At 53.0% G+C, this 22,656-nt stretch overlaps 1 protein-coding gene across 3 annotated transcripts in view; it reads right to left on the reverse strand.

The window, feature by feature from the left end:
* Positions 1–22,656, reverse strand: part of Pik3c2b (phosphatidylinositol-4-phosphate 3-kinase catalytic subunit type 2 beta) — a 66,109-nt gene that overhangs the window by 21,900 nt on the left and 21,553 nt on the right. For 2 of the 3 annotated variants that reach the window (XM_037211420.1, XM_028876566.2), the window contains exons 2-15: positions 21,576–22,597; positions 18,188–18,288; positions 17,026–17,180; positions 16,589–16,709; positions 13,354–13,465; positions 13,119–13,198; positions 12,455–12,518; positions 10,816–10,962; positions 9,928–9,961; positions 8,132–8,327; positions 6,905–7,027; positions 2,524–2,691; positions 1,728–1,839; positions 389–531 (exon numbers count right to left, since the gene is read on the reverse strand). In XM_037211420.1, the coding sequence (XP_037067315.1) occupies positions 389–531; positions 1,728–1,839; positions 2,524–2,691; positions 6,905–7,027; positions 8,132–8,327; positions 9,928–9,961; positions 10,816–10,962; positions 12,455–12,518; positions 13,119–13,198; positions 13,354–13,465; positions 16,589–16,709; positions 17,026–17,180; positions 18,188–18,288; positions 21,576–22,505 (2,486 nt within the window). In that variant the 5' untranslated portion in view covers positions 22,506–22,597. Of the gene's footprint in view, positions 1–388; positions 532–1,727; positions 1,840–2,523; positions 2,692–6,904; positions 7,028–8,131; positions 8,328–9,927; positions 9,962–10,815; positions 10,963–12,454; positions 12,519–13,118; positions 13,199–13,353; positions 13,466–16,588; positions 16,710–17,025; positions 17,181–18,187; positions 18,289–19,659; positions 20,142–21,575; positions 22,598–22,656 lie in introns of those variants that run through there. The other variant, XM_028876567.2, reaches the window with a different exon arrangement.

A 22,656-nucleotide genomic window follows, 5' to 3' on the forward strand; every position in this document is an offset into this window, starting at 1 on the left:
AGGTGGGGGCAGGGAGGTGAGGTCAGCAACCAGCTGCCCCACCAGACAAGTGTATCTCGGGTGGCGGCAAAGCGCTGATCCTCCTGGTAGGTGGGTCTGGGACAGGTCACCCGTGTGGGGCTGGACATTCTCAGATCTCATTTCCTGATCGGCCCTACCCATTTCCCCCAGCGTCCACTAGGGAAAGGTCTGGGAGCTGCCACCACCTTGTGCCTAGGCGGTAGCAATGACTGACTATCTCCCCGACTGCCTCCAGTCCTCCAGCACCAGGGCAGGGACTAGATGCTGGGAGGGAAAAGGTCAGGCTGATGTGGACAGACAGTGGGAAGGGAGCCTGGGTCACACATGGAGGGGTCTGGGTCACACACGGAGGGGTCCAGGGCCTTACCAGTACAGGGACTCCTTCTGCGTGATGTCTTTGAGTTTGTGTTGGTCCTCCTCCCGGAGGCTGCCAAACTCATAGCGGGGGCTGAACTTGTCTCCAGGGGGGCTGGTGAACTTGATGTCAAAGGCCGAGGTGGGGAAGTCAATCTTGGGACAGGATGGGAGGAGAAGCAGAAGAAGCAAGAAGACACAGTGTCAGTGGAGGCGGAGGCAGCGGCGGTGGCGGCAGCCACTTCCCTGGGTCCCTGGCTGTTCTCTCACACTCTGGTGCCTCAGTCCTTTCCTCCCCTTCCCTGAGGCTCTTTGTAAAATAACCCAGATGTTCATGGGGATCCCCAAAGTCCCAGCTGTAACTTTTAGCAAAAACTGAAAGGAAACCACAGGAAGCCTATTGTGGTGGTGGGTTACGCCAGGAATCCTAGCACTGGAAAAAGGCTGAGGCAGGAGTACTACTGTATGTTTGGGGGCAGCCTGATCTACACAGTAAGTTCCAGGCCAGTCAGGAATCACAGAGAGGCCCCGTTTCATCCGAGCCTTTCCCCTCAAACAAAAGGAACCCAGGCGAAATGGACATGGGTGGGAAAGGCTGGCTTGAGCTGCTTCAAGACAGGAAAAGCCCCACCTCAAACCCCTCAACAGAGTGCCCAGGCTGAAGCTGGGGACGCCCTAGTGTGGTCCCGGAGGCGCTGTAGCCTGAGGGGATCTGGGACCACACCTTGGGTGAAAGATCTGCTAACTCTAGAACCTGTGATCATTTGCTCTGAGCCACCGAATCAGAGCGGAAAGATACAGTTCTCCGAGGAGTTCCACTCGCTCACTGAGCAAGTGCACACTGCACCCTGGCATGAATTGGGTGTTTTTCTAGGCACAGAGTCAAGACAAAAACGCCTGCCTCCCAAAGCATGCACTCCTGTACACTTCTATTTCATGTTCTGTCAGTTTCTACCATTCCCTACTCCATACCACAGCATCTCACGGGCTTGAGAAAGGGCAGTCAGAACTAGGGTTGAGGCAGCTTCTCTCCTTCCCTCCAAGGAGAACAGGTTCCCTGAGTGACTAACGGGATTGCTTTCTCTTGGGCCCCAAGCGAAGCACCTTTTTGGATCAGGCCTAGAAGGATGAGGGCTCAAAACGGGGTGAGCTCTAGGTGGAGAAGGTCTCAGACCTCACCTTCAGAGGGTGATGTGAAATGGGGGACGGATACTTTCCACTCATGTCCTCACATGCACAGGAGCGCTCTGTCACATCTCATCCCACGCCCGCAGTTCCTACCCAGAGCTCACCGAGGGCCTTGGAGGCGACTTTGGTGCTGTGTGACAGCTGGATGGGAGAGAGGGTCTCACCTGCAGGATGACACTGTCTGGCTGGTGGAAATTAGGTGCACTCCAGCGGGCACCGGAGTTTTCCTGTGTTGCTGGCCACAAGCCCAGAAGCTTCCGGCCACAGGTCAAGACTCTGAGGTAGAAGGAGAGGGAGATGAGTTAGCAAACTACTGTGAGTGGTGGGGTTCTCTCCTGCTCTTTTGTCTCCAAACCTCTTCTAGTTAAGTGTCTCCCCCACCTGTCTCTTTGATTCTTCCCACAGACCACGGCTCTTATTTCTGGATTTTTCGAAACAGGGTTTCTCTGTGTAGCTTTGCGCCTTTTCCGAAAACTCGCTTTGGAGACCAAGCTGGCCTCGAACTCACAGAGATCCACCTGCCTCTGCCTCCCGAGTGCTGGGATTAAAGGCGAGCGCCACCACCGCCCAGCTGTTATTTCTAATCTCTGGGAAGGCTCCCAAGGAAGAAAGCCTCTCCAAGCTCACCACTCCCTGACCAGGATGACCGCTTGGCTGGGATGTCTCCATGAGACAGAGAGGCCTGGATAGATGACCTCTAAAGTCCTGAGGACAGGACCAGATGACTTGTTACAGGAACACTGCTGTCCCATGCCCCCCCACACACACCAGCTTCCATCAATAGGCCTGGTCACTAGACCTGTTCGTTGGCTTCTCTACTAGAGCTGAAGCCCTCTGGACTTCTGGAGCTCCATGTGGCCAACCCTTCCCAGGGGACACCGAGTGTAAGCAACCAGGTTTTTATCTCCATGCGCTGGCTCCCTCCCAAGGCCAGAAGCTGCTCCCCTGGGGCTCACGTACTGCCTGAAGTTGAAGAGAGGGGTAGTGACCCAGCCCAGGGCTTCAGGCACCCGCCTCTGCTTATTGGCTTCAGAGGAACTCCCAGGAGGGGGAATGGGCAGCGCGTAGAGTGTGGCACACAGCAGGGTCTCCCGAGGCAGCCTGTTCACCTGCACTGGAAAGCAGAGCCTAGGAAACAAGGGAAGCAAAATCAAGGGCCTTCCGCGGCTGGGGGGCTCGAGAAGTCAGGTATCGGCCCGGAGGTTCCTAGGTAAGCCTCCCACAGAACCCGGACAGATCCCAAAGTAAGCAGGACCTCTTCTGGGCGCTCCTACGAGGCACTCCCAGGAACCCACAAAGACGTCTCTGGAACTCCTGAGTCAAAAAGGTCCCCCAATTTCCAGGCAGCGTCCAGGCCAAACTCGCTTAGCTGAAAGTCATCTCACTGTCCAGGTGACCACCCATCCTCTGTCCTGCGCCAGCTCCTTTTCTCACACTAAGATTTCCATGGAGGGTCAGTAATGCTTCCTTTGGGCCTCCTTTCCACTCAGTAGTCCCTCTCCCCACCCCAACCCCCCCAGCGCCACCCAACCAAGTCACCAGGAAGAAGTACCAAGTTCTCTGCACCCAGCTTGCCCCTCCCCCCACAGCCTTCTCATCTGTCTGTGTCCCTCCCCTAGCCCCAGGGGCACACACCAACACAGGCTCAGAGCCCAAGAAGAAAGAGAAGGGGATTTTCAGAACCCCCCAAAAGTGAGAAAGGGGAACAGGCAAAACCCAGAGGACACATCCAAGCAGCAAGTGTCCCCAAGGCCTGCTGTTCCTCCTGGTCAGCCCTAACAGGGCCACACCCAGCCACACCCTCTGAATTCAAGCTAAGGAGATTTGGGTGTGGGGAAGTGGAGAGAGCTTGGGGGCTGGGGAGGGGGGGGGGAAGAAAGCCAGGACCCACCCGGTTACCTTTCCGGGAAGCTGTCCCTGGGCCAGAGTCCACACTGACACACCCTCCTGGCTGGCCCCAGGCCCAGCTGCTTCTACACCTAAAGGGCACAGAGGCAGGGCAGCCACTCCCAAGGTCAGAGGTTTCAGATAAGGCCAGTTGACTCCCCACAGCCCCTCACTCCTGGGGGGAAGTCCACTCAAAGGAGGCCCGCAGCAGCCACAGACTGGCACAATCCTGCTCTGCTCCAGCTGCTTCTACCCTGGGGGCCCCACAGCTATAATTAGGGCCCCTTTAGCAGCCAACGGACATGCCAGGCTGGCTTTGGCTGGAGGGGACAGAGTAGGGCTGCTGGGCCTATTTTGAGAGTGAGCTGATCTCCTGTCCCACTACAGTGGGAAGAAGCAGCTGACCCCCACAGCCAAGGAGAGGAGCTGGTCTAGTCACACAACAGGGAAGAGCAGAGCATGGCTGACACATGGTATGGCCATAATCCCAGCACTTGGGAGGCTGAGACAGGAGGATTGCTAGAATTTCAAGGCCGACATCTGAGTGTGCATGAGACCCTGTCTTGGGAGAGGAAGGGAGGGAGGGAGGGACGGAGGGAGGGAGGGAGGAGGGAGGAGGGAGGGAGGGAGGAAGGAAGGAAGGAAGGAAGGAAGGAAGGAAGGAAGGAAGGAAGGAAGGAAGGAAGAGAGGGAGGGACATTTTGACTAAAACCATAATACAGAGAAGCAAACAAGCCCTGCCGTTTCTCAGGTCTTTCAGGATACCTGGGATTCCAAAATGGCCTCCCTAACCCTTTGCCTGGGGTTGGTCAAGGGAACCCCTACTTCTGCTGGGGAGCTGACTCTTCTCTTTGCCTGAGAACATCTCCTCCTGTGAGCTCTTCTCCAATACTGTGAACCTTGGAGCTGCCTCCTCCAGGGACTGTGCTGGGGCTCCTGCTTGGCCACGCAATCTTGGGCAGCGGAACTGCCAGCTGGGCCCTTGGCACGCTCACTCGGGGAAGCGGGGACTATCACTGGGGTCCTTTCTGCTGTGTGGCATCAGTTATGACACTCGGGCTGGGCGCTGTGACATAGATAGATAGCGTTTTTCACACAAATCTCCCTCAGGCATTAGTCACTGTCAGCCACCTGGAACAGAGAAACAGGAACTGAGAAGGCCAGCGCTGAGGGGCTCAGACGCGGACACTGAAGGAGTGAGCATTTACCAAGCCCGAGATGCTCGGCCAAGTTGTTGTTCTCACTCTCTCTCTCTCTCTCTCTCCCTTTCTGGTCTTTCTTAGTGTCCTTAAGGACTCTTCGAGGTCTTGTCGAGCAGTCCTCCAATCGCGTCCATTCTAGGCTGTCTACGGTGGTATCATCCACCAAAGATGGCTGGTCCAAAGCTGAGCTCTGACCACAGTGTGGTGCCTTCTCCTGAATGCCATGGCCTTCATTAAGAAGGGCTAAGAGGTCTCACCTAGCGCTGGGCCTTAGAGACCTGGCCCTGTGGATCGAGATAGAGATCTCACACTCAGCATGGAAGGCTGGGCTGCATCCATACCTGACTCTGACAGGCACTAGGTCCTCAGCACCCCCTCTAGACAGCGGGCGTTAGGATGGAGAAGCTCAGTGGACTACTGAAACGCAATGGCTCTTTACTTGGGCAGTGTTACATTGAACCCAGGGTCCCGCCGAGACAGGTTGCTCTCTGTGTAGTCCAGGCTGGCCTCGGATGCACAGAAGTTCTGTCTCAGCTTCCTGAATGCTCGTATCACTGAGCACCATGCTCTGCTTCTCAGAGACCACTGAATGCAGCAGCTACCTCGTCTCTGGGGAGTTGTTCCTACCTGGGAAGTGTTTGTTAGTGGTAATTGTACATTGTTACTGCTCTAGAATGACCTAAATGTGACGAACAGGGCCTGTCTCCGCTCTGGTCCATCTATTAAACACCCAGCCCCTTCATCTACCTATTTAAGCATCCTTGACCTCCCCAGGGACACTCTTCTGTCTCTGCATTCCACACTTTTAAGTTGCATTTGCCACTTTGCCAATGGGGACACAGACATGGCTGGCCTGGGGAAGTGACGCTGGGGTGGTGGTGGAGCAGCAGGGGGCACAGCATGGGCAAGGCACTGGGGACCAACACCAGCAATGCCACCCTCAAGGTCCCCTCACTGTGCTGATATACTGTGTACCCTAATAAACTTGCCTGAGGATCAGAGGACAGAGCCAGCCACTAGATTAGACATGGAGGTCAGGCAGCGGTGGCACACACCTTTAATCCCAGCACTTGAGATCTCATGCCTTTGCATGGGAAGCACACACACACCTTTAATCCCAGGAAGTGATGTCTGGGCAGAGAAAGGTATATAAGACCTGAGGAAACAGGAACTCACTCTCTTTAGGCTGAGGATTTTGTAGAGGTAAGGACTAGTGGCTGGCTGTTCTGCTTCTCTGATCTTTCAGCTTTCACCCTGATGCTGGCTCTGGGTTTTTATTTATTTATTTATTTATTTTTATTTTTTATTTTTTTATTAAAAGGCCATCTAAGATTCAAATAACACATCACCCCTCATTTCTTTCCTGTTTTGTATGGCTGAAGCCTTCCTTCTTGAAATCAAATCATTGTTAATAAAAGGCAATCGATGCCATCTTGTGCTGGTGGTTATTGTATTTATAACCTGCCTCCAGGTTAAAAAGGTGTCCTCATTTCTCAGTTTGAGAAGCTGAGGCAGACAGGCTAGAAAGATCACAGGATCAGAGAGAGCGCTCGAAACAGAGCCTGACGCCTCCGCTCCTTGCCCATTCTTCCTCCCTGCTCTATCCATAATGGACAAGCCGTGCCTCTCTGTCCGGTTCTTTCTGTGTACTGAGATGGGATCTCTCGGTTGGCCTAGAACTTGGCTATGTAGCCCAGGTTGGCCTTGATACTATAGCAATTCTCTTGTCTCTGCCTCCTAAGTGTTGAGATTCTAGGTGTGGTTCTGTTTGTTAGTTTAGTGCTGTCTAGGGCGGACACCCAGGCCCTCATCATATGTCCTAGTCAAACACTCTGCTTGGAGCTATACCTTAGCCTTTCTGCCTATTCCAGGGAATACTGGGAGGAAGGGAGAGAACAGAAAATCCTGAAGACCAGTTAAACTCTTTAAAAGAGGCCAGAGCAAAACAATAAAGTATTTTTAAAATCAGCTAGTAACATTTATACGATCCTTTATAGCTTATAAAGAGCCTTTATGGGTACTTTCCATTGGATGTTCCTGACAACTTGAGAGGTAGGAATTATACGCCTGTCCCCATTTAAGAGTCAGGGAAACTGAGACTCGAGAAGCAGCGTGACCTATCTGGATAGGGATAATTACGGAAGCAGATTTAACCCAGGCTGTGCTCTGCTCCAGGTCTGACTATTGCTTCAGGATCTCCCTGAAGTGAGCAGGTTGGTCTGAAGCCATCCTGGAGCTTAGAGAGGGCTTACTGCTGGTCCCAGATGATGAGGTGGAACAGGTACTTGGAGAAGTGAGCCCGTCGGGTCTGCAGGGGACTGCACAGTTCCTTGCCGCCATGGCTGAGGGAACAGGAGAGGTAGAAATCTTCATAGCTGCAAAGAGAAGAGGGGCAGGTCAGTATACTTTGCCCTTAAAACCAATCTTAACCACTCTATTGCCAGCCTCCATTTTCCTCTGGTAGATTTCTCTTGATCTCTGGAGAATGCAACGTGGAGTCAGGGAGGGTTAGGACAACCAAGCTGGGCTTTAAGGAAGAATGCTTAGGAGCAGCAACTTGATCTGGACCCCTAGACCCCCGGAGTTTCAGGCCCATGCTGAGTACAGGAGTTTTCCTTCATTTCGTGGGAATGGCCATGTAGCCTGGTCCTTATAATCAGTTCTAGCGCATCAAGTGAAGCACACAGGCACACACAGATGTGTGTGTGTGTGTGTGTGTGTGTGTACATGCATACATACATACATACATACATATGTATATATATGCAGGCAAGGAGTGTGGGGGAGGCAAACGACATATGCTGCCATGAATGCCAGCACATGGGGGTCCCCGTGGCTCACGACAGGTGCCCGACAGAAGAGGTCAGGGAAGGCCCCTGTTTCCCAGGCTGCCTCCTTTGTTCTACGCCAATCGCCCAGAGGAATACATTAAGTGAGAAACAAAGAAAGAAGGGGAGGGAGGGAGGAGGGTGGGCTGGGTAAGGGTGGGATGGGGCCAAATGCCTATTCCCCCAGCCCTCAGGACTCTGGGGATCCAGCAGAAGAGCCGAGGACTACCAAAAGAAGGTCCTCCTCCACCCACCCCTGCAAGGGAACCCCAGACAAAGGGTCACCCCCTCCCCACCACCCTCATCAAGCATCTGCAGGGGAGTGCAGCCATTGGTGTGGGCCACACTCTATCTGGGAACCGGCCATCTGTCGCCTGTCTCCCTCAGCTGGCTGCGGATCTGGAGGGGGCAGAGATGTCGAGGCGGCCAGCACTGGGGGACTGGCAGGTGCTTATCTATCTCCTAGGGGACTTTCTCTCTCTGCAGTGGGGACGGCTGGGCTCCCCTCGGGCACTGGGCTCACCCTCTTAGCTCTGTGGCACCAGAACGCCACACAATGCCTCCGCCGCCACACATCCTAAGACGGAGGACAAGCAGGGTCACATGCAGAAGGGGAGAAGCTCCTCTGTCTCCCCGGGAGCTCTGACTCACCTGGTAGCCCAGATGATGGGAATGCGGTGAGTGGCATAGACAGAGAAGGCCAGGGCCCCAGAGAAATGGCAGGCCTCTTGAACCAAATCATGCTTTCGGCTCCCGGGCACCGCGGTCTGGAAGTCTGCATTGAATGTGTTGCAGTACAGCTCCACCAGGTCCAAGATGGCTGCTGTCAAGGCTTCGACCACCTTCTCTGTGAAGGGGAGAGGGTCAGAAAGGCAGCTCCATTAGGACTCAACAAGGGCCATTTTGTTGCCGTGACACTAGCAGTAGGGGCCAGCTTGGGACAGTGATGCCCAAATGCCAGCCAGTTTTCAATAGCTGTGACAAGGCTTACTTGTCGGTGGAGAAATAGGAAAGACGTAAGAATATGCCCTGAGCCTTTCATCAAGAGATGTCCAGCTTTAAGTGTGATCCTATCTTATGCAGATACTTAACATTATTTAGTACTAAAATGTCATTTATTTATTTATTTATTTATTTTGGTTTTTCGAGACAGGGTTTCTCTGTGTAGCTTTGCGCCTTTCCTGGAACTCACTCTGTAGACCAGGCTGGCCTCGAACTCACAGAGATCCGCGCCTGGCTCTGCCTCCTGAGTGCTGAAATTAAAGGCGTGTGCCACCACCACCCGGCTAAAATGTTATTTTTAAAAAGTCTTTTTCTAGGACTAGAAAGATGGCTCCATGGTTAAGCAAGCTGACTGCTCTTCTAGAGGACTTGGGTTTGATTCCCAGCACCCACATGGCAGCTCACAACTGTAACTCCAGTTCCTGGGAGGGGTCCAACACCCTCTTCAGTCTTCTGTGGGTATCAGGCACGTAGGTGGCACACACACTTACATGCAGGCAAAATACTCATATACATAAAATAAAAACACATCTCTTTTTTTAAAAGTATTTTCTTGACAAAAAAAAAAAAAAAAAGTCTTAACAAGCTTGTACATCTCCAGTACCATCAGCACCATGCACACATAGATGATTTTAGGGACAATTTTTGGACTGCAAAGTACAAAGACGGATTTACTTTTAAGAAAGCCATTGATTGGGGTGGAGAGATGGTTAGTGGTTATGAGCACTGGCTGCTCTTCTAAAGAACCCAAGTTCAATTCCCAGCAACATGGGTGCTCACAACTGTAACTCCAGTTCCAGGATCTGACATGCTCACACAGGCATACATGCAGGCAAAACATCAATGCACATGAAAAATAAAATGAAAAAATTAAAAGAAAAAAATAGAATAAAATTTGAAAAAGGAGAAGGAAAGAGAGAAAGAAAGGAAGGAAGAGAGAGAGAGAGAGAGAGAGAGAGAGAGAAAGCCAGTTCACACTGGTTTTGAGGACGAGGATCTGCTCAAAGACTGTAGCAAGGAAAGAATTCTGGGGAAAAATCCTTCCTCCCATCTCCCAAGTCCCATTCTAAATTGGAAGTGTAAAGGGTTGTGGCTGCCAGGGGAAGAATCACAACCCAGCAGGGCGAGCTTTTCCATCTGGATTGAAGGATAAACTCATCCTTGCCAATGCCTCGACCCCACCTCATCACCCTCTCCTAGTAACACCATAAGGGCTGATTAGCAAAAATAATGAGAAAAAGATCTGTGGAAAGAAATGTGGGCTCCAGCTGTGTCCACACCTCACAGGGAAACACACACACACACACACACACACACACACACACACACACACACACACACACACACATATATCAAGGGGCCGAGCAGGAAGAAGAATGTGGGCTGAGCCAGCAGTTGGCAGTTTCCAGCCTCTATGGGACAAAGAAGGAGAGCACTGCCCTTACCTCGGTTTTCCCTCACAGCCAACACGCTGGGATCCTGTTGGGGAAAGGAAGAGGCAGAGAGAGTCAGACAGAGCCCAGGCCCGTTTTTATCATAGTTGGAAGAGCTTTTCACAGCTGTGCTCATCTGGGCCAGGCAGGGCTGAAATGTGAGGAGCACAGATTCCCCAGGGAGAGGGAGGGAGTGACGGTCTGTACCAGAGCCATGGGATGGACAGAGTAAGCAGATTAAAAAAAAAAAAAAAAAAAAAAAAAAAAAAAAAAAAAAAAAAACAAAAAAAAAACACATGCTCACCTTAAGGAAAGAGCCCCACCCTCAGGCCCCAAGGCTGGGGATACATGGTCTGTGGTGCTAACATGCCTTTACAGTACAACATCCCACTGTGGAATCACTGAATTCCTGGCTCTTGGGATTTCCCCCTGGCTTGGGTTTGCACCCTCAAGGATAAGCAAACTGTCAGACATGGCCTTGGTGACTAAATAAAGCCTTCCTTGGCTCATGTGGTCATTCCCAGGAGATTCAAGCTATCCCATCCCTAAGCTTAAGAGAGGAGACATGCTTGGCATCCATTTCCCAGGAATTCTTATGTCTGAACTGCTTACACATAAACGGTGGTAGAGAAGAACCTTTTGTGTTTGTTTGTTTATTTGTTTGTTTTTTTGAGACAGGGTCCCACTCTGTAGCCCAAGTTGTCCTGGAACTCAACTGTATAGACCAGACAGAGATCCACCTATCTCGGCCTCCCAGATGCTAGAGTTAAAGGCATGGGCCACCACACACTGCTAGAAGAGCAATTTAGTAAGTGGACACCAAGTTACTCAGCATCAGCAACCCAGCTACCTGTGAGCATCCCTGTCGCTTCCTCATGCTAACACCTGGGCCCCGTTTACCTTCTGGATTTTTGGCTGCATGCGTGAGGGACAGGGAGGCAGCTGGTTGAGAGCACTGGTGATCTCAGGAGTCTCCACGGCAGCTAGAGCATTGCAGATGGCCTTGACAGACTGGACCACCCTGTCCGCCTTCAGTGGGAAATCCCCCTGTGGGAGGCCATACAGTGAAGCAAGTGATTCAGCTCTGTGCCTCCCCCAAGTCCAGCCTTAAAGGTGTGCAAGGGGCTAATGACTCTAAGGAGGAATTCCAGGAGCCATACTTTATATTCAGATATTCAGCCTCAGCCAACAGTCTCTGGCTTTGAGTGGGCCACAGCCACACTTCTTAGCCTGTCAGCCCCTCCCCTAAACCTTTTCTTCCCAGGCTGCTGTGACGGTCTGTTTCTGCTGTACAAGCACACACAGGTCTCCGCTGGAGGCCTAACGTGTTAGGAAATCAATTGGCAGAGGATAGCCAGGAGGTGAGAGGAACACACTAAGGCCCCACTTACTCTCTTAGACTTCTCATAACGCACCCCAGAACGCCCCGGTTAATCGCTTGCTGCCGTAGACACCCCACACCCTTCCCTCCCCTCTACACTTTGGCCCCCAGGATTTTCTCATCTGAAATCTCCTTGGGTCTGACTGTGACTACTTACGTCAATTCAGACTAGGGACCAGGACACCTCTCCTTCACAAAGCTTTCCCCATTCCAACACTCACAGTCCCCCTCTTGTCTCTAACAGCGGTAGATGAACTTTCTATTTCCCTAACCACATCAACTCCCTGAGGCTAAAATCATTCTTACGCTGTGCACCTTGGCTCTGCCCACCCCTTAAACTAACACAGAACACTGCAAAGTGGCCTAAGAACTCAGTGCTGGTGTTATTGTAGAGGCTGTTACAAAATGGATTCCAATAGTGGGTGGAGGGTGAACTAGACCTGTTACCCCAGTGGGAAGAATCCATGACTGAAAAATGGACTGAGAACATGGGGTTGTTATTTTGCTTTGTTTTTTGAGACAGGCTCTCATTATATAGCTCTGGCCAGCATGGAGCTTACTGTATAGACCAGGCTGACCTTGAACTCAGAGAGGTCTGCCTGCTCCTGCCTCCCAACTCCTGGGATTAAAGCCATGTGCCACCATGCCTGGCAAGGGATTTGATTTTTGAAACTCACTGCCAAAGAACTTTGCTTTAGCTTCATGATATTTGTGTAAATGGTTCCAAGGTTTGCAGCCCATGCAGGTCCAAGAGGGAAAGGATCTAGCCTTGGGACTTGCCACTTCCCTGAGGGTGTGATATCTGTGACCCAGGCTCAACAGAGCCTCCTCAGATGGTGTTCCCCAGGGCATTTTTCACACACACACACACACACACACACACACACACACACACACACACACACGCCTGGGGCTGCACCCTTAGTTTGGAGATGTCTACTCCAGAGACAGCCGTCACAGTGCAAGCCCCTCCTGACTTTCACAGAGGGACCGAACACCTTTCCTACACACTTGCCCAGCCAGGAGGCGTTTCCCTTGCCCAGAACTAGGGGGATGAAAAGAAGGTGTCACTGGCAGACTGTCATCTGACTGCAGGAAGCCTGGGGAAGAAGGGAACTTCCAGTGGCTCCTCTCTTCAGTCCCAGGATGTGTACTCACATCAGCCAGCAGGAAGGCATCCACCTCATTGTGGTAAGTGTCAAACAGAAGACTCAAGGCCTGCCTGGGGGTATGGGGTGAGAAAAATCACAGAAGAGATCACAAAAGATCCTGGGAGGCCCACCCTTTCCCTTCCCTCTTCTCCACTCAAGGATCAAACTCCGATGTGAAGGATTTCCTACTCTTTCTGTGCCCCAAGATGTGAAGGATTTCCTACTCTTTCTGCGCCCCAGGAGGATGGAAAACGGGTCTTCTCTACTATGCTACCTCTCACCTAGAAAAGGACAGAAGAAGTACAAGAGCAGTGGTTCTCAACCTGTGGGGTCGCACATCAGACAGGCGTCCTGCACATCGGATATTTACAGTACGATTCACGACAGTAACAAAATGACAGTCAGGAAGTGGCAATGAAAATAATGTTATGGTTGGGGGGTCACCACAACATGAGGAACTGTATTAAAGGGGCGCAGCGTTAGGAAGGTTGAGAAACTCTGCTCTGAGAAAAGAGAGGAAGTGTGCCCTGGGGTACAATCACTCCTGACAAGGTTCTTGGGCCAAAGTCCCAGACATTTACGAGAATCTATCATGCTAGCAGGACACGCGTACCCATGCCATCCCCTCATAGTTCCTACTTGGACTACACCAAGGTGGTGCCCACTCTCACCTGCTGATGGTCTGCTTGACTGGCCTCTCCTGGAGATGGATGAGGTAGTTCAAGGTAGAAGGGCTCCGGTCATCATTCACCTGAGTGAGTGAGCAGCATCCTTGTCAGGCAGGAGCGACGTCCTTTTCCCAGCCTAGCGGACCTACCCCACCCCAATCCCAGATTGTTCTACATCCCCCTCCGCCCACTCTGCCTCCCCAGGTACGTACAGTTGTCAGCCATTTCCAGCACTTACCGTGCGGGCCAGGTCGTTTCGTATAGCCTTCTGCTCCATCAGCTGGAGTCGGATGTTGATGTCAAACTTGCGGCAATATTGGATATACTCGTGGCTGCCTAAGGCATGTTTACTGGTGGGGTGGGGGACAAGACCATTAGTGCCTGGGGAACTCAGTGGGAGGAGAGATGCATACTTTAGCCTGAGGAGAGACAACCAGGAAGGAAGGGAAGACAGAAGAGAAAGGAAGGGGAAAGGCCTGGCCTATGTTGTAGGCCTTATCCTTTACTCCTGCAAATGTCATGGTGAAGCCTGGAGGGACGCCATGGAGTTTGCCTGAATAAAAGTCACCCGCAACACTTAACCCTTGAGCTACACAAATGAGTGGCTCATTCTCAGGATGGGAACCTCTAGAAAGAGCTGGGTTATAGGGGGATTCTTGTGGGGGGGGCAGTTGTTTAAATCCTATTTTCTTGGCTTTGACAACCAAGGGAGTCCAGTCTTCCTTTTGTGTTACCTACTAAGGTGCTGAGGACAAATGAAGCTATCCCACCAGAATTCCAGAACTATTATCCCGAAACGGGCTCCATTTCTCCCCTTCCTCCACGGCCCTGTAAGTCTCCACACTTTCTAAAAAGTATCCGCAGTTCTCACGGCTCAGCACCCACACAGTGGAGCCTTAGTTCAGAAGAGGCAGCTTGCCGAGTCCCTCTGCCACCCAGCCTCTTCCTCTCCCCCAAATCACACCTTAATCTGAAAGGAAACCCACAAGAAAGGGCTGAGCAAGCCCCAGTGGAGGCCAGCGCCGCGGGCTGGGCCAAGCGGCAGCATCTGGGGAACAGAAGCCGGAAACGGCCTTCCTTCCTCAGCAGAGGTGGGAATCTAGGCTAGAATGGAGGGGAACGGAGGGGAGCAAAAGGGAAGGAGGGGTGTAGAAACTTCTGGAAATACGGGGCCTCGGGCCAAACAAAACCAGCCTAGACTTTGAGGCTTTCCAAATCCTGAGGGGACCAGACCTGCAGTATGAGCTCTGACTTGCTCAGAGGAAAGCAAACCTGAAGGATGGTGGAGAGGCTAGACTGCCGGGCAGGCCGGCCGGCTGGCGGGAGGGTCTGTCAGGAAGGAAAAGTGAGTGCCGTGGTGGAGAGGGGGAGGTAGCAGGAAACCTCCCCTCCCCTAGGACTGTCTCAAGGTTCTTATCACAGAGCGGCCAGCATCCTGGAGCCACACTCCACTTCAGTATCAGCCCCTCCAGCTAGGCGAGGGAAACAATCCTGAGAGCTTCCTTGGGAGCTAGCAATTTTCTGAACCTTTCCACCCAGGAAAGGAACCAGCACTGTGCCTTTATGCAGGGTGGGTGGGTGGAACCAGGGAGTCATGGCCCCAATGCCTTCCTTCAGCTTGTTTGTGCACACCAGTTGGGGTAGGGGTGGGTGGTGGGTGGGCATGACCCAGGGACCTCTGCCTGGTCTCATCTCATTGGGAACATTCCACTTGACATCTCCCACTACCTCTAGACTTGGGGCTCCAGGATTGGGAATCTGCAGGGAAAATGTGGCATCTGTATACTTTGGAGCCCCAGGAATCCTCTTCTGGGGCTGGTCCTTTGCTGCTGGTATTGACTGACTATTCATCAGGTCCTTCTCACACTAACCCTCATTCTTTCTCTTTCTCTTTCTCTCTCTCTCTCTCTCTCTCTCTCTCTCTCTCTCTCTCTCTCTCTGTCCTCTCTCTGACTCTGTCTGTCTCTCTGTCTCTTTCTATCTCTGTGTCCTCTGTCTGTGTGTGTGTGTGTGTGTGTGTGTGTGTGTGTGTGTCTTCTCTCTGACTTTGTCTCTCTCTTTGTATGTGTCCTCTTTGTGTCTCTGTCTGTCTCTGTCTCTGTGTCCTCTGTCTCTGTCTGTCTGTCTGTCTATCTCTCTCTGTGTGTGTGTGTGTGTGTGTGTATGTGTGCAGTGCACAGATGGAACCCAGAGCTTCACCCATGCTAGGCCTCACCTCTACCCCACTAGCTACATCTCCCATCTAAAACTTCACCACTCTTTGCAGAGGACACCGAGAAGCAGGCTTTACAACTGGTCAGTGGAAAGCCAGAATGTATTAGAAACAGTGTTCCCTGGGGTCTGATTTACCCACCATAGCCCTGTTCCCTCCTAACAATGGCAAACTGCTCAGGGCTGGTGCTTCCAGGAGACCCTGGATCCTGGACCCCTCACTGCCCTTGTAGGGGCAGCAAGGATACAATGAACATGGAACACAGTTGAGGGCACCCTGGAATTATATCACGACGGGCCTGCTTCTTTCCCCTCAGTTTCTAGATGAGGATGCAGAGGCCAGAGAGTACCTACTATCCCTAATGCTGAAGAAATCGGCCAAGCAATGACTCTCTAGTTCAGAGTCTTGTGCTCTAGCCGTAGAAAACTATTATTCCATGTAGATCTGCTGGAGGGAAGATGCACAGCTCCACTGAAGTGCCACAGTTCACGGAAACTGCTAACGAGGGAGATACAGGCCCTGTCTTTCTCTAGTCCCGAGGTCTGTTTCCTCTAAGGAGGCCACAGATGGTACACCAGCCACACAGAAGCTTGGATGGATCCTGATGTTTGCTGCCACATGCTACCCCTGGGGGTGGGAGCCCTGCCTTCCCCACCCCAGTTTTCCACAGTCCAGAGTAGTGGCGAGGGCTTCCCTTAGCCGGTCTCACATCACACTTTCCAGGGAAGCTGCCTTCTGTAGAGGGCATTGGCTGGAGGGGGCTGGAAGCCAGCCTGGGAGGAGGTTGACCAGCTGCACAGGCCAGTGGAAACAAAGGCATGTTGGCAAGGGAAAGCCAGCCAGGGCCACTGTAATTTCTCCCATTGGTTCTATGAGGGCATTTCTGCCCAGCGGTTGGTTGCATGTGCTCTAGACCAGGAGAAGCAACCTGCCACTGGCCCTCAGCTGCCTCCACCAACAGTGCACATCTCTCAGCAACCAGAAGCCTGCACACAGATACGACCTCATCCTTGCCTAATCCCAGCTCCAAGCTTTTCCACAGCAGATTTGGCTCAGGATCCAGCCAACCCAGCTGGAAGATGGAGCTCCTGGGGAAAAGGCGACGTGGCCGGGAATGTGCCCAGAAAGCAGGAGTCCTGACTGCAGCGTCAGGGAAGAGCAGCGAACGCTGAGCCCAGTTGCAGGTCTTGCCACCCTCGTTCTCCCAGCCAGAAGGCAGGTGCCACCTCCGTCCCACATGTCCCTTACTCCACTCACTCACTTTTGGAGGAATTCCTCCAGTCCGCAGGGCTTGAGCACAAAGTCACCCACGTCCACCTCCCTCAGCTCATCATGGGTATAACAGAGGGTCTGATAGATGAGCAAGTCCACAGTGGAGGAACCTGTAAGCAGGGAGGCGAGGACAGTGACATTGGTCAGGTGGAACAGGACCTCCCAACTTTGACCCTTTATCACCAGCTAAGCGGTCTCCGGTACCATCACCAGCAGCTAGATAAAGCAGGCGAACACACAGCTTACGGGTGGGAAAAGTTACTGTGTACCTAGAAAGCTAGCCCCCCAGAAGCAGCGTCCCACTCGCCCCTCATTTCCGGCTACAGAGGAGGAGAGAATCAAAGCTAAAAGACTCCACAGTCCAAACCACAGTCCTCCCTCCCTGCCCCACCGCCAGGGACACTCACACAACCCCAACTAACTTACAGTTGCAGGTAAAAGTGAGTGGTTCCCGAAGACTGTCACACAACACAGTCACCTTCAGGTTGACCTCATCCCCAAGATGCTCTGGGCTCGGGGTGACAGTGCTCCAGACATATCCAGTTAGGGAATAGTCCTGGATGTCAGAGCCTGTCCGGAGGCTGTACAGGGGGAAAAGGAGAAGGACTCTTCTGTGTCTTCAAAAAATCCTGATGAAGGCCCCTCTCACCCTAAGGCCCACAGGCTTTCCTGCCCCTACTCAGCTCAGCCCCCCGATCTGCGGGCCAGGCTGGGGCAATGGGGAGGCAGCCCCGGGAATCTGTATTCCTGCCATCTCTGCTACAGTAGCAAAACAACCCCCACCGTGGCATGGCGGCAGAACTCTGAAAGCAGTTTTCCACACTAAGTTTAACAGAATTTAGCCAATAAGTAGTTAGAAATCCATTTCCTTCCTCTTTGGTACCAGAGGTTTTTTTCTTCCCTGACAGGTGTGTGTACTCCTAAGCACAGCTGAGGGTCAGAGCCTGAAGTGAGGGGGATAATTAGGCTGATCAAGGTTTGTGAATTTTACTAAAAAGGTTCAAACCTAAATTTTTTTTTCTCTTTGTTTGGTTTTTCGAGACAGGGTTTCTGTGTAGTTTTGGTGCCTGTCCTGGATCTCGCTCTGTAGCCCAGGCTGGCCTTGAACTCACAGAGATCCACCTGGCTCTGCCTCCTGAGTGCTGGGATTAAAGGTGTGTGCCACCACCACCACCACCACCACCACCACCACCACCACCGGGCTTTTTTTTTTTTTTTTTTCTTTTGAGAAGGAGTTTCACTCTGTAGTCTTGGCCGGCCTGGAACTTGCTATGTAGACCAGGCTGGCCTGAAACTCATAGAGATCCACCTGCCTCTGCTTCCCAAATGCCAGGACTAAAGGTGTGTGCACTACACCTGGCAAACTTCTAAGATTTCATTAAAACCTGCAGGCACCTGCTGGAGGAAGGCTCCCACTCTGTGAGCGTTTATTTATTATAGCTCTTCCTCCTTCCTAAAGGAACGGTTAGCCTCCTCCAGAGACTCAGAATCCTCCCAACCACACACACACACACACACACACACACACACACACACACACACACCCCTCCCCCTCCCCCTCCCCCCCATTCCCCTCTTCAATTCTTACATATCCAGCATGTGGCAAAACGCAGCAACTTCCTCATCTCTCTCCTCTGAGACTTCAAACAATTCGTGGCCACTGGCGATGGTGTGGGGCCGGGAGCCCGCCTTTAAGGGAAGAGCAGCTGACTCAGTCCTTTTTGCCTCATGGCATCCCGGATGGAAAGACACAGTCTGTGTATAAGGACTTTCGACTTAACATTAAAAGGAGCAGATTTTTAAAAAGGAATCTAGAAATACTTTGTCAGCCAACCTAGGACTCCAAAGACCAAACAGAAAAGGGGGTTGAAGCCCAGGCTGAGCGTGGGCGTGGGTACTGGGGCAGTGGACAAGAGCGGCCATACCTGCTTTGTGAGGGGGACATGTCTGACCAGTCCAGTGTGGCCAGCCAAGCAGTCTGTAACACAGTGCTGACGGCCACTGGTGGGCAAAGTATTCTGGGGAAGGCTCCCAGAGACATACAGGTGAGCTGAGCCAGGCCAGGCAGGTGGTCAGTCCCAACGGTTCCCAGGGAGGCCTGGCCTTGGACAAAAGCCTCAACATCCAAGGCCCCAGAAACCAGACCCAAGAGGCTGAGCTCTTCAGGAGTGGGTATGATTCAAACACATGTGCCTTCTCAGTAAGAAGAGCCATGTGTCAAAGCAGGATTTGTGCTGGAGACGACCTGGCTGGGCTCCTGCAGGCTCCTGAGAGAGAGGCTTTGCTGGTTCTAAGCAGCTAGGGCCACAGGCAGCCTGCCCAGACTGGCCACAGTTTCCTCTCCCAGAACATACATGTGGTTCTGGGGTCCTTAGACAAACAAGGCCCCAAGCCGTCTCCCATCCTGGGCTGCTCTCAAACACCCAGGAAAACCCTCGAATGAGCCCCAGGGAGGAACGGACAAGGAAGCAGCTGTTACAGACAGTCCTCATAGGCCTGCCCAAGGCAAGTCACCCAGGAATGAGGCTTTGGCTCCATGGAGTCCCCGGCTGCATCTGGTAGAGGCAGCAGGTTCTAACAGCTGCACTGGGGAGGAAAGGGGGTGTCTGAGACTGCAGTTTGTGTGCCCCCCTCACCTCGCCTCACCCCCACAGCTGCTCCGATGCCCTCCCTGCCCCTCAGGGCAGAAGGTAGCGACCAAGCTCCTCACTGAATATTCTGACTGCTTCCTCAAGTGTCCCTCCCTCTGGTCAGCCTTGCTCCCCTGGGTGTGTGTAGAGTGGGGGTGCCAGCACATGAAGGGGAAGGCAGCAGTGGGGGCAGTTGGCATGTGAGGCCCTGGCTTTGCCAAGCGTATGCCTGTGTCCCAGTCCAAACAATAGTACCACTGTCAGCAATTAACCTATGAGAGGGAGTCAGAGAGAGAGAGAGAGAGAGAGAGAGAGAGAAAAGGCAAGAGAGGCGGAGAGGGAGAGGGAGAAAACAGAATGGCCACTGAAGGCCATTTCATGCCCTTTCTGTACCATTCCCTGGCACTGTAAGAAAACAAAAGCCACTTACGTTTGCCCGGCTGGCAGGCCCTGGTGGCATCGTCCGATGCTGGCCGGGGGAGTCTGCCAGGCAGAGGCTGGCAGCGGGGGTACCAGGCTGGCATTTGGAGCCAGCCATCTCTGCAAATGGCTCAGTGGGCCTGGGATAAGAAGGATCCTTCCGGCTGGAAGTTCGGTGAAAGCGGGGTGGGGGTATCGGGGCAGAGCTCAAAGGGTTTCCCCTGCCAGCAGGCTGAGCCCCTGCCCCAGCCTGAGGTGGGGAGGGCCACTGCCGCATTGCCTCCCCGACCCCAGACCCGGCAAGAGCCTTCTGCTTTGCCCTTGCTTCTTCAAGGAGGCTCCGAACCAGATCGGGCTCCGTTTCGGTACTCTGATGATGCATGGGGTGGGGGAGGGAAGACAGAGGTGACCACCTACCCCAGGCTGCCTGACTCTGCGAGCAGGCCCGGCTCTGTGTGAGGAACTCAACTAAGGACATGACTCTCCCCATCCCTATAAATAGCAGGAGCAGCCCCACCTCTGAGCTGAGCCTTTAAAAAGCCTGAGCTCTGGGGCTGCCGCTCGCCCTGGCTAGGCGTTGAGGGGCTCGCTCTGAAAAGGCAGAGGGAGGTCGGACCGTGCAGCTTGCCGTGTTGAGAGTGATCCCCAAGGCTGGACACGAGGTGGGAAAGGCCCAGTGCACGAAGACAATGGGCAAGGAGGAAAGAGGATGGATGAGGGGGCATATGTAGCCACAGAAGTCTGCACCCAGGAAGCAGTCTCCAGACTCACGGGGAGCAGGGTGTCCAGAAGTCAGGGGTATAAGCAAGGTGGCCTTCAGGTCCCACCTTTGGAGATACTCCATGGACCAAAAACATATCAAGGCTGCTGTGGAAGCCACCTGGGATGAAATGTAGACTTTGTACTTTTTGTTTTGTTTTGTTTTGTTTTGTTTTTTTTCAAGACAGGGTTTCTCTGTGTAGCTTTGCGCCTTTCCTAGAACTCACTTGGTAGACCAAGCTGGCCTCGAACTCACAGAGATCCGCCTGGCTCTGCCTCCCGAGTGCTGGGATTAAAGGCGTGTGCCACCACCGCCCGGCCGACTTTGTACTTTTTAATGTATAAATATAAGATGTATACTCATATAAGCCAAAGCATTACTATCACGCTGCCAGGCCTTTTTCTAAATATTTTCAGTGGGGAAAGATGGCTAAAAGTAAAACCCCCCACAGTATGACTGTACCGGATGCCACTGAACTACACACCTTTAAGTGGCTGACGGTAAATGTTATGTCACATATATTTTATCACAATAAAGAGCAGTGAGGACGGGGAGGTGAGGGGAAGAGGGAGGAAGACTTGGGAACAAGACCAGGGTCTACTACCAGCTCTGCCATTTCCTGCTGGGTGGGTGGCTTTGGAGCATCAGACAGGGGTGTCATGGAGATCTGGATAGGGGTCTGGAATTCTGCGGGCACTGAACAGGCAGCTAACACCACGGACGACCACCAGGGCCGTGAGGAGCTGCGCAGCGGTTGGCAGGGCAGAGCCTCAGGAGTAAGACGCCGCTCAAGGCCCCACCCCCACCACTCAACCACAGAGTCGACGGTGAGTCTGATGACTCCTAACTCAGTCCTTGCATCATGAAGGAAGCACCTATTAGCAGCCACGATTCCCAAACATGTGCCCCCAGAAGGGCTGTTTTGGTCAAGACACTGAAACTTAGGCTAGGAAAGAAGCCAGACCCTTCCTGATGTTCCTGGCCCAGCCTCCCATAATAAAGCCGAGATTGGATCCCTTCCCGACCCCCACCACAATCGCCCAAGGGTCCCCAAGGCAGAAGCAGAAGAGGGCTAAAGGGGCCCGTGAGTGCTTGGTAGATCTGAATTTGGAATGGTAAAGAGAATGTAGTCCGCGTTCTGAACAAACACACAGGCAGGTCCTCACCGGAGCAGCAGAAATCCGGCGGTTCTTGCCAGGTGCCGCATTTTTCCGGTTGGCATATCGGGAAGTATAGGTTCGGGGGGGAACCTGAGGGGGCATCGTCTTGCTCCGGGCCACGGGCTTTCCAGAGGTGTCCTTGTTGAAGTCCAGGGGCCCTCGGCCCTCCTTCCAGCCCCTGGTAGCATCGGACAAGATCTCCGAATCGTAAGTTGACTTCAAGTTGAGCCTTGTAATTGCATCATTAATGCCGTCGTAGTCCACAGATCCCAGCATGGGTCGCTGTCCCCCATCATCAGGTAGCTCTTCCTCGTCTGGGTCCTGGGGCCCTAACAGTTTGTCAGGTGACTGTTCCACCAAGGAAAAACTGTTGATGTCATTAGGCTGAGAGATCTTGGAGGGTGAGGAGGACCCCTTTCTGGGAGGCAAGGGAGGGGCATCCCAGATAGAGACCCGAGGAGGCAGAGGAGGCGGGGATAGTTTCTTGCTAGAACCATCTGGATCACCTGATCCTGGAGACGAAGAGAGCCTCCCATCTGAGCCATCAAAAATATAGAGATAGTCTCCAGGCAGGGAGCCCTTGGGCCAGGGATCTGGGCCAGGCTGGGGATCTTGGGAGGTAGAGTCGGGGAGCTCTCCTGGTGGGGAGATGGAGTTGTAATTCAGGGTAGGATCAGAGCCAGAAAGACCACGCAAGAGTTTGAGGTCCGCCCTCCTGCCGGCTGGCTTGCTGTAGAAGTCCAAGGCTGGCTCGTCCCAGCTGATGAGAGAGGGCTCTGTGTTCTGCTTGGCCCTGTTCTCCTCCTTGTGATGTCGGAGCCGGGAAAGGGCATCGTACTCCATCTGCAGGGCTTCAGCCATGGCCAGTTCTTTGCGGCTGATGCCCACCGACTCCAGGGACTTCCAGTGCTCCCCATTGCCCTGAGTCGAAGACATGATGAGGGTGTGGCCGCAGGAGACAACGACGCCTTCTACTTCCTGCCAGTGTCAAGACTGGACGGCTGGTACATGTCATGTCGTCGTGGGACCTGTAGGCAAAGGGTAAAAACGTCATTTAGTTACCAAGCAAGACTTATCAGTCATCTGA

This window comes from Peromyscus leucopus, chromosome 15 (genome assembly GCF_004664715.2).
Source record: "Peromyscus leucopus breed LL Stock chromosome 15, UCI_PerLeu_2.1, whole genome shotgun sequence".
Lineage (NCBI taxonomy): Eukaryota > Metazoa > Chordata > Mammalia > Rodentia > Cricetidae > Peromyscus > Peromyscus leucopus.